The 16,189-nt window shown below is 43.2% G+C and overlaps 1 protein-coding gene and 1 pseudogene across 3 annotated transcripts; both read right to left on the reverse strand.

Annotated features, from left to right (window-relative positions):
* Window positions 1-893: 893 nt before the first annotated feature.
* LOC118846941 lies at window positions 894-3,845 on the reverse strand (annotated as a pseudogene).
* Window positions 2,451-10,467, reverse strand: RPL27 (ribosomal protein L27). 3 transcript variants are annotated; one of them, XM_036753220.1, is made up of 6 exons: window positions 10,375-10,467; window positions 10,060-10,142; window positions 9,097-9,266; window positions 7,820-7,930; window positions 7,642-7,703; window positions 2,451-2,816 (listed from the first exon to the last, which is right to left on the reverse strand). In XM_036753220.1, the coding sequence occupies exons 2-5, from the start codon at window positions 10,138-10,140 to the stop codon at window positions 7,655-7,657; spliced, it is 411 nt and encodes a 136-aa protein (XP_036609115.1). In that variant the 5' UTR covers window positions 10,141-10,142; window positions 10,375-10,467; the 3' UTR covers window positions 2,451-2,816; window positions 7,642-7,654. The 3 variants fall into 3 exon arrangements, with proteins under 3 accessions (XP_036609115.1, XP_036609114.1, XP_036609116.1); XM_036753219.1 differs by lacking the exon at window positions 10,375-10,467 and adding an exon at window positions 10,259-10,332; XM_036753221.1 differs by lacking the exon at window positions 2,451-2,816 and having other exon boundaries at window positions 7,609-7,703.
* Between the last annotated feature and the right edge of the window lie 5,722 nt (window positions 10,468-16,189).

Genomic DNA, 16,189 nt, shown 5'->3' on the forward strand with positions numbered 1-16,189 from the left:
TAGCTGACAACAACTAGTTCCACTCTAGGAAATCCTATTGATCCAGAAGGGTACAGAATTTCATGATGAAGCATAGAGGTTTTAAACATTGTTTCACTCTCATCTGTTTTAGTTTCTGGCTTGTGGGGTATTTCTGTTTTGGTTTTTGTTTGTTTTGTATGTCTATATGGTTGGGGAAGCTAGGTGTCGAAGTGGATAAAGTGCCAGGCTTGGAGTCAGGAAGACTCATCTTCCTTGAGTTCAAATCTGGCCTCAGACACACAACCTAGCTGTGTGACCCTGGGCAAGTTGCTTAACCCTTTTTGCTTCAGTTTCCTCATCTGTAAAATGAGCTGGAGAAGGAAATGGCAAACCACTCCAGTATCTCTGCCAAGAAAACCCCAAATGGGGTCAGGAAGACTTGGGACACAACTAAACAACTGTGGTGTTAGGTTAGAAAAAAATCAGGAAGCAGAAACTATCTCAAGTTAATGAGTTTATTGATTGTCACATGCAATAGCCAGAATACATACATGTAGGCTGAAGATGTGCATGCAGGTAGCCCACTAGGGAGGCTACAAGATTCCCCTAAATCACCCCTTTTAAACTTGATCAAACAACCCTGGTTTCTTCTCTTTACCAAACATTGTTCTCCTGATGACATAATATTGATGCAAATCCTTTTTCTTATCCTGAAGACATTCTGTTTTCAAGAATGTCCAGAAATTGCCTGTAAAAATAACTCTGCTGTTTATCAGTAACCCGATTGCCTCCTTTTTCTGTTTTGCAACCTTTTGGATCAGAATGAATTAGTTTCCTTTATTAAAGCATTCTGTGGTAGTTATACACAAGAATTTAACCCTTTAGCAGTCAGCATTAATTCCAGCAGAAAAAAAAGGCTGCTCCTGGAAGGGTTATTTCCTTTTCCTTTTTGTGGGGAGGCTGTTGTGGAGCTTAGAGATCTCAGGCTTGTAGGCTTCCATGACCAGCATCCCATTGTTGATAAAAAAACTTGGCAATGGACTTAGTGAACTGCTTACCTCTTTTGTTGTTGTTGCTGTTCAGTTGTGTTTGATTCTTTGTGACCCTATTTGGGATTTTCTTAGCAAAGATACAGATACTGGTGGGGTTTGCCATTTCCTCCTCTAGCTCATTTTACATATGAGGAAACTGAGGCAAACAGGGTTAAGTGACTTGCCCAGGGTCACACAACTAGTCTGAGGCCAGATTTGAACTCAGGAAGATGAGTCTGGCGCATTGTAACACCCAGCAACACCCTACTTCCCTCTACTGCTTGGTTTCCCTACTAATGAAGATCGGCTTCAGGGTGTACTTGTCACCAAACTGTTTAAGAATAGAAGAGAGGTGCCAAACATGGTCAGGATCCCTTTCTGATGGATCTTTTCTATGCTAGAAGGAAAATGTTTTTCTCCTTATATGAAGTGTAGATGGTGAAGATTTTTATCATGATAAAACAGAATATGACAAAGACCAGGTTGAACACTGGAAAGGGGTGTAGGTATTCCCAGACCAAAGCCACAATGGCAAAGGAACAGGAGATTGTACAGATGAGGAGGCAGCCAAGATCAGACCAAAATTCCCCACACACTTGTACTTTTCTAGATGCACCTTTTTGGGCAAAATCACCCAAAGAATTTTTCACTACTTATCTATCCGACTTCTCCATTTTTACAGGTTTTTCACTGATCTTCTACTTCTCCAACCAGCTCTTGCTGCCAACTCACCTCCTTGATGGAGCTGCCATCACAATCGTCTAATACTTTAAAGTTTGCAAAATGCTTAACGTATTTATATTTCTTTATCCTCCTAACAACATCGAGGTGGCTGCTATTATCACCCCCATTTTATAAATGAGAAAACTGTGGCAGAGGTTAAGTGATTTGCCTAGGGTCAAACAGCAACGAAGCCTCCGAGGCTGGATTTAAACCTGGGCCTTTCTGACTCAAGGCTCAGTACTCTATCCATGGTATCACCTGGCAGCCTATACAAGACACATACAGGGTAAATTAGAGGTAATTTCAGAGGGAAATGGCAAAGCATGTGTGGGGGAGTGGGGTGGGGTGATGGTGCAGTATGAAGCACCCCAGTGCTTCCCAAATGGCATCCTGTAGATTCGATCTGAGCTGAGTCTTGAAGGAAGCTAAGAAGGTACAGGTGAGGAGGGAGGACATTCCCGGTATATAGGACACCAGATACTAGAAAGGCATAGGCAGAGTCGGGAGGTAGAGCAAAGGGACCAGAGTTGCTAGGTGGTGGTAAGCCTGTTGACTGACTACAAAGCATCATAGTCAAGCCCAAGTTCCCATCTGCTAAGTCAGTACTAATCAGCTAGGCCAAAGAGAAAGCCCTAACAGAATCTCAAGAGTTGGAAAGTCTATTAGGAGATGTAATTACATTAAAAATATTTGATTAGGGCACAGAAGAGGTATAAAAGAAAGGAAGTATTTTTTAAGTTAATTTATTTATTTTTAGTTTTCTACATTCACTTCCATAAGTTTTAAATTTTCTCCCCCTCCTCAAGACAGCATGCAATCCAATTTAGGCTCTACAGATATATTCTATTAAACATATTTTCACATTAGTCATATTGTATAGAAGAATTAGAACGAATGGCAGTAACCATGAGAAAGAAAAACAAAACAAAAAAAAGAAAATAGTCTGCTTCGATCCGCATTCAGACTCCACATTTCCCTTTCTGGATGTGGATGGCATTTCCCATCATGAGTCTTTTGGAATTGTTTTAGGTGAAAGGTAGTATTTTGATGGGAGAGATCACTTCCAAATTGAGGTGGGGCTGGGAAAGGCATATCAAAGACCTAAGGAATGGGGTAAAAAACACAGACAAGAGGGAAAGTCTATTAATGTCTGGCACATAGTAGGCACTTAGTGTTTGAATGAATAAAAGTGCTGGACATGTCCAGGAACAATTAAGTTTAAGACAGGTACCAAGCATGTTATACACAGAACAGTATAAACTTAGAAAGGCAAGAGACCGGATTATAGAAGGCCTAGAACATCAGTTTATTCATCATTTTCTTTTGTTTCCACTTTATTATTTTTAATACTTTATTGCTATCTTTTGTTTTTGCATCAGCTAGAATTACCCTTATCTATCCCCATATCCCTCCCAGAGAGCCATCTCTGATAAAGGAAGAATTTAAAAACAAAGAAGTGTAGCAGTATGATCCTGAGCAAGTCACTTAACTCCATTGCTTCCAAAACCAAAACCAAGCAGAGGAGTAAGGGAAAGTCATCCAAATCAATGGATGTGTTAAAAAAAAAAATCAGTATTTTATGCTTTATCTGTTTCACACCCTTGGAAAACCTTCCTTTCACCTCCACAAAGTACTGGGAAGCTTTCTTTGTAATTCTTGGGGCTACACTTGATTTTTAGAACGTCACAATATAGAGTATCAGTTTAAGTAGTCTGGGCTTCATTCTGTACAGAAGAGCCCCTGCTGGTTTCTGAGCAGAGGGATGCTTTGCATTAGAAATATTATCTCTTCTTCATCTTCACCTTGACCTGCAATCTCTCCACTCAGTATTTTGCTGGGCCATCACCCCTGCTCTGGCAATGCTCTCCTACCTTCTCATTTTCAACTTCTTGGTTAACCAATTCAGGTCTGCACTATTCTTCCATCTAGAGGCCCTTGCCCTCAGGCCTTGCCAAACCCAACATTATTCCCACCACATATCCCCTCTGCTCCTACTCCCATGTTGCTGATGGACAAAATCTTTCAACTGGATTTGTCATTTCATTGGTCTAAACCAGCAAACTCCTTCAACCAGTTGGTACCTCCCCTAAAACTTTGAGGCCTGTTAAAGACCTTGGTCTCCCACTGCATCCCGGGCCATCTCCAGTCATCCTGATCTATATCTTGCCACTGGACCCAGATGGCTCTGGAGGAGAAAGTGAGGCTGGTGACTCTGCACAGCCCTCCCTCACTTAAACCACTTGCATGTCACGGCACAACCTTCCTGATGTCACGATTCTCTTCAAGAATGAAGGACAAACAATGTTTCCCAGAGAATTGAGAGGTTAAGTGACTTGAATTAGGGTCACATAATGAGTATTTGAAGTAGAGTTTGAACCCAGGTCTTCCTGGACTCCTAGCTCTTTATCCCTAAGGCCATGCTATGTAAGGTCTCTCTCCTGCTAATTGGATTCTCTACAAATTCATTAACTAACATCAATTGGGATCTCACTGCTGCAAGGGAATCCTTTTACATCTACTTAATTTTCTATTTCATTCCCCACAATGGTGGTTCCAAACTGCTTCTCTCAAAGCCACCTATAACCCTCTCAACTGAAGGCCTTGCTTCAACCTTTACCAAAGAAACTAAAGCTATTCACCAAAAGTTCTTTTCCCTGGGCATATCTCACAGTTTCCTAGACATTATTCTTCTCCATTTCCTCCTTTAGTCCAGTTGCTGGAGAGAAGGGTCCTTCTTACCAAGGGGAACCCTGATCATGTATATCCTCTTTCATCTTCTCCCACAGACTGCTTTCATTATCATTTCCTCCATCTAATCTTCCAACCCCCATCCATGAAAATGCCTTAGATCCTACCATGGCTGCAACTATCCGGGTCTCCCCTTTTCTCAGACAAACTCTTGGAAAATGTCATATGTACTTGGTGCCTCCTCATTCCTTAACCATGCACCTCCCTTCCCATCCGCTACCAACCCAACAATCTATCTTCCTACCTATCATGGCTCTCTCCAAAGCTGATAATGGTCAATTACATGTAAACAAAAAATTGTTAACATGTTTTTTAAAATTTTGAGTTCTAAATTCTCTCCCTCCTTTCCTTCTCACCCACCTCGAGAAGGAAATCTGAACTAGATTACACACACACGGTCATATAAAACATTTCTGTATTCGCCATGCTGCAAAAAAAAACAGATAAAAAACCTCAAAAATAATAAAGCAAAAAAAGTATGCTTCAATCTGCATTCAGACTCCATGTGGAGGCAGAGAGCATTTTTCCGAGGTCCCTAGGAATCGTCTTGGGTCACTGTATTGCTGAGAAGAGCAAAGTCCTTCACAGCTGATCATTATTACAATACTGCTATTTCTGTGTACATGTTCTTCTGGTTCCGCTCACTTCACTTTACACTGATTCATCTAAGTCTTTCCAGATTTTTTTGAAAGCATCTTTCTCATTACTTTCTTTTTAAAATAGTGTTTTATTTTTTCCAATTACATGTAAAAATAACCGTAAATATTCATTTCAAAAAATTTGAGTTCCAAATTCTCCCCCTCGTGTGGAAGCAATCTGATACAGGTGCTCATTTCTTATAGCAGTGCAATATTCCATCACAATCAACTTATTCAGCCACTCCCCAACTGATGGGCATCCCTCAATTTCCAATTCTTTGCCACCATAAAGAGCTGTTATAAATATTTTTGCACATACGCATCCTTTTCCTTTTATTTTTTTGGGATACAGACCTAGTAGTAGTATTGCTGGGTCAGAGGGTATATATCGTTTCAAATTGTTCTCCAGAACGGTTGGATCAGTTCACAACTCCAATTAGTGCCCCGTTTTTCCACATCTCCAACATCTGCCATTTTCTTTGCTAATGACTCAACTTCCTTAACTTCTCTGCAGCTGATACCACTGAGCGCCTTCTCCTGGATACTCACTTCTCTCTGGGCTTTCACGACAGTGCTTCGTTCTCCCTCAATATCATACTGAGGGTGTACTCCAAAGCTTAAACCCTCTTCTTGGTGACCCCATCATTTCCTTGAGTTCAGTTACCTTCACGTCAGCAACTCACATATCTACCGATCATGCCCTGAACTTCCTGATGATCTCCAGCCAGGCTCATATAATCTACTACTGTTTCCTGGACATCTTGAACCAGATTGGCAAATATTAACGTCTGAAACAAATCCCTGTTCTAAGCTTTCTCTCACTTGCAAGTGCCATCCTTGACTCCTTACTCACTCACCCCAGTATGCGGAATAGACGCTATCTCCACTTATACGGTCACCACTCTAGCTCAGGCTCTTATCGCCCCTTGTCTGGACTACTCTTAAAAGCCTATTTGGTTCTTAATTCAAGGGTCTACACATCCCAGCCAGTTATTTTTCTACAGGTAAGCCTGATCTTGTCATCCCAACTCTAGTGCTCAGCTCCCTATGATGGGCAGGATCAAATACAAACTCCTCTTTGGCATTTAAATCTCTTCACAAACGGGTTTCCAACCACTGTGGAGTAAGACCATTTTTTAAAGGCAACATTTGCTCAAGCTGGGGGACAATATCCCAATTTTTTTAATAACTGATTTCCAATTCTTAAAGGATAATCAGCAAACAAAAAATCATGTCTGAGGTCAGATCTAGATTTTCCCACGTCCTTTTTTTCTAACCAGCATTTAACACTTTTAAGATTTGCGAAGCACTTTACAAATATCTCATTTTACCTCATAACCTTTTTTTTAAAAGTAGTATTTTTTTTCCTATTACATGTAAGGACAATTGAGATTTTTAATAAGATTTTTGAGTTTCAAATTTTTCCCTTTCCCTCCTAAGAGGATAAGCAATTTGACATAGGTTATATATGTGCACTCATGCAAAACTTATTTCCATATTAGCCATGTTGTGAAAGATAAAACAGAACTAAAGGAAAAAACTACCAAAAAAAAGGTGAAAGTAGTATGCTTTTATCTTCATTCAGACTCTTGTCAGTTCTTTCTATAGATATGGATAGCATTTTCCATCAAAAGTCTTTTGGAATCAATGTCCAAATCTAAACACCATCATAAAAAATTGACTAAGGACTCATGCAGTTCCTGAGGGTCCTTTAGAGTCTAGCTGGCTTTAACAGCTAGGCATTTTTTAAAGGTACAGGACATGATGAAGAGAATGGAGTTACTAAAGTAACAGTAAAAGAAGTTCTAAAATTGATGTATATCCTCAACCAAGCTGGCTTCTACCCTACCTCTCCAGGATTCTTCTATGGTATAGCCACACTGGCCTGCTCAGGGATCCCTACACTCAACACTCCACCTCCTTTCTACTGGCTATCTCCCCACACCTGGAATGCACTCCTGACTCTTGGAATCCCTGATTTTAAAACAAGTGAATTACCACCTTTATTAAGGGTTCTTAACCTTTTTTGGGTCACAGACTCTTTGGTGTAGCCATTCTAATGATTTTAAATGCATAAAAATGAGTATATTGAAATGCAATTATCAAAACATTTTAAAAACAAGTTAATGGACCTCAGGTTACAAACACCTGGTTCCACATGAAGCCTTTACCAATCTCCTCAGCTGCTATTGCATTCCCTCCCCAAAACTATCCTTACATATATGTCCACATTTCCTACTGTAATGTAAGCCCCTTGAGAACAGAAGCTGTTTAACTTTTGTACATGCCGAGGACTTAGCACAGTGCTTCGCACAAATTAAATGCACAATAAATGATTGTGTCCATGCATGCATACATATGCACCTATCAATAGCACCTTGCCCCCACCCCCAGTCTGATCTCCTCTCTGCTCCCCTCCGCTTGATTAGACAAGCGATTAAATACAGTCTCTTCACCTGTAAAGAGGTGATTTAGGTCCCAAGTAGTCTATGAAGCAGACACACAAATGTTCATTTTTAGTAAACATTTTATTTACTGACCAACACAGCAGCTCTAAAACCGTAGCTTCTGGAAGAACCACTTGTTTTTGCCTGTCTTGTACCTACAGAGGAAAAAAGGCATGGATGAAGAGATATTATAAGTAACAGGGAAGGAAGAGGACAAAGCCTCCACGTTACAGGGAGATAATTGAGTACCATACTATCTCATGTTACTCACCTTTCCTCAAACTTGACCTTGGCCTCCCTCCTTGCCTTACGTTTAAGTGCAGGGTCACGGAACACATCCTTGTTGACAACTGTTTTGTCCAGTGGGATATCCACAGAGTATCTGGAGATAAGAAAAGTAACAGAATGTTGATAGGGGAGCTGGCAATTTGACAAATAGGCTCAGCCCCCACCAACCTCAAGAAACTAAGAAAGAAACTTTCTACTGTCAGAACACAGGCAATCAAAGACAATCAAATACCAATACCAAGACAATCAAAACAATTTCTGGAGTACTAGTACCAAATAATGAGTTCCATACAGGAGAGACCAAGAGGGTAGGGTAGGTTGAGGTGGGAAATGAGGATGTGGTAGGTGGCTGAGTTAAGGAACACAAAGGATAAATGACAGGACTATTTAATTATATACTATATAATTATATAATGGGTTGGGAATTGGATTAAGGGTGGAAATCTAATTTTGAACTTCTCAGTCCACAGAAAACTGGCTTAAGATCCCCTTGAGGTAAGTACCCATAGAGGCAGCTAGGTGGGACAGTTGATAAGACTGCAGACCCAGAAATTGGTTAGACCTTCGTTCAAATATGACCCCAAGCACTTTACTAGCTGTGTGATATTGAACAAGTCACATAACCTTTGTCTACCTCAGTTTCCTCAATTATAAAATGAGAATATTCTTCCCAGGATTGTTGTGAGGATTAAATGATTAAATATTTGTAAAGTGCTTTATTAGCACAGAGCCTGGTCTATAGCAGGGGCTTAATGTCTGTTTCCTTTCCTACTTTTATTTAGAAAGAATTAAGATCTTGATCTTGGGAAGAATCTTCCAATCCTTGAGAATGGCCAAGAATAGTTCTAGTTGAAGACTAAGCTATCTTTTCTTTGCTTCAGATTCCTATGTTACCTCAAACTGTCTTGGGGTAGAAAGATGTCAGAGGACATAAGAGGACTATGCCATTTGGATGTGGAATGCTCAATTAATAAATTTTATGCATTAATTTAAATTTGTTAATCACTTATGGCAGACCTAAGCCTAAAGAGTAGAAAAGATGACATCAATTATCCTTATTCTGGAAATGCCTATAAACACATAAAGCGTAGACAAAATGACTGGCCTTTCAAAATTAACCTATCTCCTCTGCCTTCAGTGACCCCTTTGTCTTTTGAAATACTGTACTGCTCTTTCTTCTTCCAATTCAGGTTCTGAGATTTTGTACCAATATCCAATACAAAGTCAGACTAACTAACCTCTCCTTTCATAGAGGTTTACCTGGTGGGCATGAGGTGGTTGTAGTTATAAACTTTCACGAAGGACTTGATTTTCGATCTCTTGGCAATCTTCTTTTTGCCCATTGCTGCAGTCACTTTTCGAGGGTAGCGATCGATACCTGCCACCAAGGCATGGCTATAAGGCCTGTCGGAGGTCCCATCATCAATGTTCTGGGAGAAACAATTAAAATCACAGCAGGTTGACATATGCTGCCTTGGAACTTGCTCTACATGGGTTCTGGTCTACAAAAACCCTGGTGACCAGGCTCCCTTGAAACCCACAGTCCACAGTCCACACTCCAGGGCTGCTAAAATAAATCAAAAGGATTGGGACAGCCCAATAAGAATGCTTAAGAAATTTCCCATCCAGTGATTGCTGGGATTTTGGCTAAAAACTCACCAACTCTTCAGATTAGCTGCACCTAGAACCCAGTTCTCTCTCCCCAAGAAAATTCAAATCTGTGCTAAGGATGTGCTGAGACATCTATGGAGCTTTCGTAACCTGGGCTCTTTAGCCCACACTCCCTGCCTCCACTTAAGTCTACAATTCAGTGGCACTAGGCGCCTTTTCACTCCTCACACAAAACACTCCATCTCCAAACTCTGCATTTGCTCTGGCTGTTCCCCATACTTCCTGTTAGCAAGGTTCTCCCTCGGTCCCTGCTTGCCAGCTTCCTTCAAGTCCCAGCTAAGACTCCACATTTCCCATCCTCTTTAATGCTATACTTTTCCTCTGTGGATTATCTCCAATTTATCCCGTCTCTAGACTGCTGGTACACGACTGTCTGCATGCTGTCTCCTCGATTAGAATTTGAACATTCTTGAGGGCAGGGGCTGCTTTTGCCTTTCTCTGTATCACCGGAACTTAGCACCGAGGGTGGCAAGCGCTTAATGCCTGCTTGGTGCCTTGACTCGAGAAATGGCCGCCCTCGGCTCTTCTCGCCCGCCCCGACACTCCCGGTACCTTGACGATGACGGCCTTGCGCCCAGAGTACCGTCCGGCCAGGACCAGCACCACCTTCCCGGGTTTCATGAACTTGCCCATTTCTGGAGAGAGAACGCAGCAAGAAAGAGAGCCATTAGTCGCCGGGAAGGCCTCGGGCACCGCAGAGCGCCAAACCAGTCCCGACTCTTCCAGCCTCCCCGCGGATCCACATCCCCACCCATCCAGCAGGCCCGGAGGCCCCCGGGTCCTAGCTGAGAGAGCCTCGAGGGCACCGGTGCCCCGTAGGGCGCGGATGGCGGCGGATTCTACCGCGGTCCACAACGCAGCACTCACCGACACGAAGCAGCTCGCTCCTAGAGCCAAAAGGAAGACAGCACGCTTCCGCTGACCTTTCACACCGGGTCAGATGACGTCACTACCGCCGTAGGTCCCGCCCCCGAGCCTTCGGAAGTCGGGTTGTGGGCGGAAGAAGCTTTTTGAACCGGCGACGGGACCTGGTGAGTCATTCCGTGAAATCAAACTTTATTAGCAGCCCAGGACGCGGACAAAGACAGAGACGCACAGCCGCTTCCCTGTGTCTGGAATTCAGAGCGAGCTGCGGATTCAGAGTCGGGAGGGTCTGCTGGGAGACGCTCCCCAGTAGAACAGACGAGGGGGGAGGGGTGGAATCTGGAGACCCGGGCTCTCCCGGAGAGTCTTTGTTCCCTCGCAAGTTGCTGGAGGGACCTTCAGCCTCCTCTGTGCTTTTTCTTTCTGGGAACTGGGAAGGAGCCCCTCCCCTCCAGGCAAGCTTATTAAATGCCTTCTATGTGCCAGGACTGTGCTAAGCGCTGGGGATGCAAAGAAAGGCAAAAGACAGTCCCTGCCCTCAAACACGGGTGGCCAGAAATTGGTGTACGGTCCAGCCCGACCTTTTCCCTCTCTGAAAGCTGTGCGTGTTCAGTCTTTTTACCCCACCTGTCCATTCTCCGCTCGTCTGTCAACTTCCTAAAGCGCCGGTCCGACCATGTCACCGACCCCCTTCCCCCTTCACTAAGTTCCTCCAGCCCCCCCCCCCCCCATCACCTCCAGGATCCAATATAAAACCTTGCTTGGCTCTCAGAGCTCTCCATCACCTTGCTGTTGCTAGCACACAGTCCTCCATCTCCACCCTCCAGGTGTTTTCTCTGTCTGGACCTGATGCCTGGGGTGCTCTGCCTCCTGGCGTCCCCGCCTCCCTTCGAGGCTCAGCTAAAGTCTTTAATCTTCCACCAGAAGCCCTTTTCCGCTGTTTTTTCTCAACCTTAGTGCCTCCCTTCTCAGATTATCCCCAGTTCATCCTGTATAGATCTTGTCTGTAACACAGTTGGTTTTCTCCCGCATTAGATTTTGAGAGAAGCAACTGTTCATTCACTGTCTCTGTATCCCCAGCGTTTAGCACAGTGCCCACAGGAGGGGCAATTGTTATCGGTCCGATTTGTTCTAAAACCGCCTCATTCAACCCTCTAGGGATTGTTCCGTCCCCATTTGTGACCCCATTTGGGGTTTTCTTGGCAAAGATACTGGAATGGTTTACCATTTCCTTCTCCAGCTCATTTTACAGGTGAGGAAACTGAGGCAAACAGGGTTGAATGACTTGCCTCAGGGTCACACAGCTAGTAGAGTGTTTGAGGTCAGATTTGAACTAAGGAAAACAAGTCCTACACCAGTCCTGTCACCCTGTCCGCTGGGCCACCTAGCTGTCCCCTAGGGCTAACCGTTATTTAAAGTCTTCTAGGTGGCTCAGCACGTGGAGTTGGAGTTATGAAGACCTGGGTTCAAATCCTGCCTCAGACCTTTACTAGCTGTTTTGACCTTGGGCAAGTTACTTATCCCCTCTCAGTTTCCTCATCTATGCAATAACAATATAATAAACCCTACCCCCTAGGATTGTTTTAAGGATAAAATGAGAGAACATATGTTAAAATATTTTGCAAACCTTAAAGCTCTATATAAAAGCTGGCTATTATATGATTAATGATAATAAAACACCCTAGTTTTAGTATACTTAGATTTTGTCTTTTCTCTTTTTGAAGCTATCCCAGGGATTTAACAATAGGGAGATTTTTTTGTTTGTTTCATGGACCCCTTTGGCACTCCAAATGGAGCCTGTGGACCCCTTTTCAGAATAATGTTTTTAAATGAATAAAACAATTAGAATTACTTAGGAAACCAATTTTATTGAAATAGTGATAAAAATATTTTTTTAAAAGAACAAATCCACAGACCCGAGGTGAAGTGCCCCTCCCTGCTCTACAATCTCCTTCAGGACATACTGATATATTACCCTTTTGTGTCCACTCAAAATCTGCCTTGCATGGATTTAGAACATAGAACAGTAGACCTGGATGGTAGTTCTGTAATACAAGGAAAATTAGGAACCCCTGAGAAACCCCTAGCTACTGACAAGCACCCCCAGAAAGAATGGACTCAGATATCTTTGGCATTTAGCAAACCCCCTGGGACTCCATGACTCCACAAAGGAATGTCAATAGATAGGACCATCCCACTGAAGGATAACCTGGCCGACCCTTTCTAGCAGATATCCCTGGGGCTCCATGACTCCACCAAGGAATGTAAAGACTGAATCTTTTGATCAGCCAGGACCTTTGTTCCTGTCCCCCACTCCCTGTGCCCCCACATATCCTTTATAAGCCAAGCTGTCACCCCAACACATTGCCATTGATTTGTGGTGCAGTACCCCAATGGCCTCCAGCTAATAAATTCTCCACTTAAAACTTATACTCTGTGGTATGTCTTGCTCGCTTCTGGTACAACAGTTCAACCCCTTTATTTTAGAGATGAGGAAACTGGGTCTCAAAAAAGGTTAAATGATTTGCTCGGTCACACAGCTAGTTTCTAGGCAGGGGTGGAGAACTGTGGCCTCAAGGCCACATGTGTCCTTTTAGGTCCTATGGTATGGCCTTTTGACTGAGTCCAAGCTTTAAAGAACAAATCCTTTTATTAAGGGGATTTGTTCTGTGAAGTTTGGATTCAGTCAAAGGGTCCCCACTTGAGGGCCTAGAGGGCTACACGTGGCCTTGAGGCCACAGGATTTCTACCCCCCGCCCCCCCAAAAAAGATCCAGGATTGGAATTTAGGTGTTTAAAATCACAGAAGGTGATTTTGGATGAGATAGGCATCTGACCTTAGTGGTGTGCTGGACTAGCAAGTGGCTGATTGCTAAATTTTCAATGTGAGCCTTTGCACCTCAGAAACAGGCAAATGCTACAGATCAGGGTCTTATTTGTTGTTTTGTTGGTTGCCTAGACTTAAAAAAAGTGATGGAGATGATTAAAATTTGTCATGTATACTTTTTTTCCCTAAAAAGTAGGTTGTTAAACATTTGCCAACACACCTCTGCTAGCCTCCTGAAATTATAAGTTCTTACTATGTGCTAGGCACTATGCTAAGTACTGGAGATACAAAGATGACTTTCCCCATCCTCAAGGGGCTTACATTCTAACAGAGACAATCTATACACAACTAAGTAATGCAATATGTATACAAAATGACTAGCTTCTTGGAGATCAAAAGTCTCCATGGAGAAGGTGGCACTTGAGCCACTCTTAAACTAGACTCAGGATTCCAAGAGGCAGAGAGACAAAGAGAAAATGAGGGTCCATTCCTCGTATGGATGAGAGCCAGTGCAAAGATACAGAGACAAGAAACTAAGGATGGTAAAGGCAATTTGGCTGCACCATAATGAGCGGAGAATAATATATAATAAGAGCCAGGTTGTGAAGAGCTCTAAACACCAAGAGTTGTGACAAGGAATCACAAGGTTTCATCAGATAGGAGGTGACATGATCACACATGTGCCTTAGGAAAATCAGGCTATGATCATGGTGGAGTGGGTGGACAGAGGCTTGAGGTGAGGAAACCAGAGGTTGCTATTCTGTTATACTAGGCAAGAGCCGTTGAAGGCCTTAACTTGGGTGAAAGTTACATGAGTGGAATGAAAAGGACATGTGATGACAGAGATGTGGAGTTTAAAGTGGCAAGCCTTGCCAGTGGACTGGATGGGTGGGGCGAGAATGTGGAGTTAAGGATGACACCAGAGTTATGAGCCTAGAAGGATCATGGTATCCTTGACAGTAAAAGAGAATTTCAGATGGGTGAATCTGGAGGGAAAGAAAACTACTTTTATTTTGGACTTGAATTTGAGATACCTATAGGACAACCCATTGGAAAGAAATACCCCAGAGGCAGTTGGCAGTGTGGGACTGGAGCTAGGATATGCAGATCCTAGAATCACCTGCTTAGAGGTAACTGAACCTAGAGGATGGCCTAGTTAGAGTGTAGAGAAAAGAGGGAAGTGAGCCTAAGAGAGAGCTTTGGGGTACTGAGCTCAACATGATGAAGCAAAGGAGGCAGGGAAGGAGCAGTCAGACAGGAGAACTAAGAGTCAATAAAGTCACAAAAATTCAAAAAGGAGAGAATATTTGGGAATAAATCACGGTCAGCTGTGTCAAATGATGCACAGAGGTGAAGGAGGTTGTGGACTGAAGAGAATTAGGTTTGGCAACATAGAAATTTTTGGTAACTTTGGAAAAATCAGTTTGTTATGTGGTGAGTTGACTGGTAAAGCAAGACTGCAGAAGACTAAGAAGTACAGGTAATGGGTACATGTATGGAGGAAGACTGACTGACAAAGGGGAGACGTAGCATGATGGTGGGCATGGTATGATCTGGTGAGTTTTTTAAGATACGGGAGACATGGACATGCTTGTAGGCAACAGGTAAGGGAGAGATTGAAAATCTTGAAAATCAAAGGGGTAGGTGATAGTGGGAGTAGTCTGCTAGAGAGGATGGGAGGGGGTGGGGATCAAGGGTACATCTAGGGTGCCCTGGGTGAGAAAAGTCATCTCTTCATCACAGTAAGAAGAAACGGTGAGGGATAATGTCCACATGCTATGAGACAAGGAAGAGGGGAAATGAGGAAGCACTCAACAAATTGCCTCCTTTTTTCAGCATGGTAAAGTTGTGGGAGAACATGTTAGGAGAGGCTTGAGGAGAGGTTGTGGATAGTGTGATAGAGAATCGATTCGGGAGGAGTAAAAGGATTGCCTGGCTTCACTGAGGGCCCAGTTGAAATGAAATCTGAGCTGGAAAGCAACAGTGCCCCAAGCTCCTTTGTAAGTTAGAGAGAAGCTGCCACTCTTGGCATTTCCATGCTGGGAGTTCCTCCACATGGATAAAGTTTTATTTTTTAAAGCAGACTGCAGTGTTGGGACTTCCCAGAGCTAAATGACGGACCTTTGGCTATATGCTGATGAAGACCTAGAACTGTGATTAACCCAGTATAATATTGTTTTGTCAGTTTGCTTGGGGATGGGATGGTATGTGTGGCAAACCTTAGTTGAGGGGATGGGGAAAATAAAATCAGTGGGTACAGCCAACAATGGTGCCGGAGAATAGAATTATGAAGAACCACAGTGGCTTTCTGGTGAAACTGAAGGTTTATAGGATGGAAAAAAGGAAAACCTAGAAAGAATAGGTTTCCAGAGTTGGAGAGGCTGGGATAAACTGCTACACCGAAATTGAAGCCCACCATTAATCCCCTTTATATTCTTGTCTTTATCTCTGCCCTATACCCTGAAATGGCTTGAAACAGCTTAAGGCATAATTCTGGGTGTTACCCAAGGCTAGTTCCCTGGGTGACCCCCCCCTTTCCTTATGATTCAGTATTCTCTACATCAACATTATGTGCAAGGATCAGTTGCTAGGGTAAGACATAAAGTTGATTTTAAGGAAAACCCCCCGATTACCAAGTAGCCCCACACCCTGGGTTATGGTGCAGCTATTCTGCTGACCAAGCTAGGTGCCCCCCGACTCAGACCAAAGATCAAGTAGGGGTTACTTTCTGGGAAATTCCACCTCATACCATCCACCCATTCTAATAAACGGACCAACCTGTGTCACCGGACAATTGTGCCCCTGAGGGCCACCCATTCTAGGAAGTGGACCACCCTGAGTCACAGGATGGTTGCACCCCTGAATCTAACCATATTCCCAAATTAGCTCTGAACTGATAAGCCCAACCAATGGCTGATCTTTGCTTCTGTCCATCATTGCTTCTGCTAGTGACCCTCCCTGTGTCATTGTGGTTTTTGCCTCTATAAGCCTG

This window comes from Trichosurus vulpecula, chromosome 4, assembly GCF_011100635.1.
Source record: "Trichosurus vulpecula isolate mTriVul1 chromosome 4, mTriVul1.pri, whole genome shotgun sequence".
In the NCBI taxonomy this organism is placed as follows: Eukaryota; Metazoa; Chordata; class Mammalia; order Diprotodontia; family Phalangeridae; genus Trichosurus; species Trichosurus vulpecula.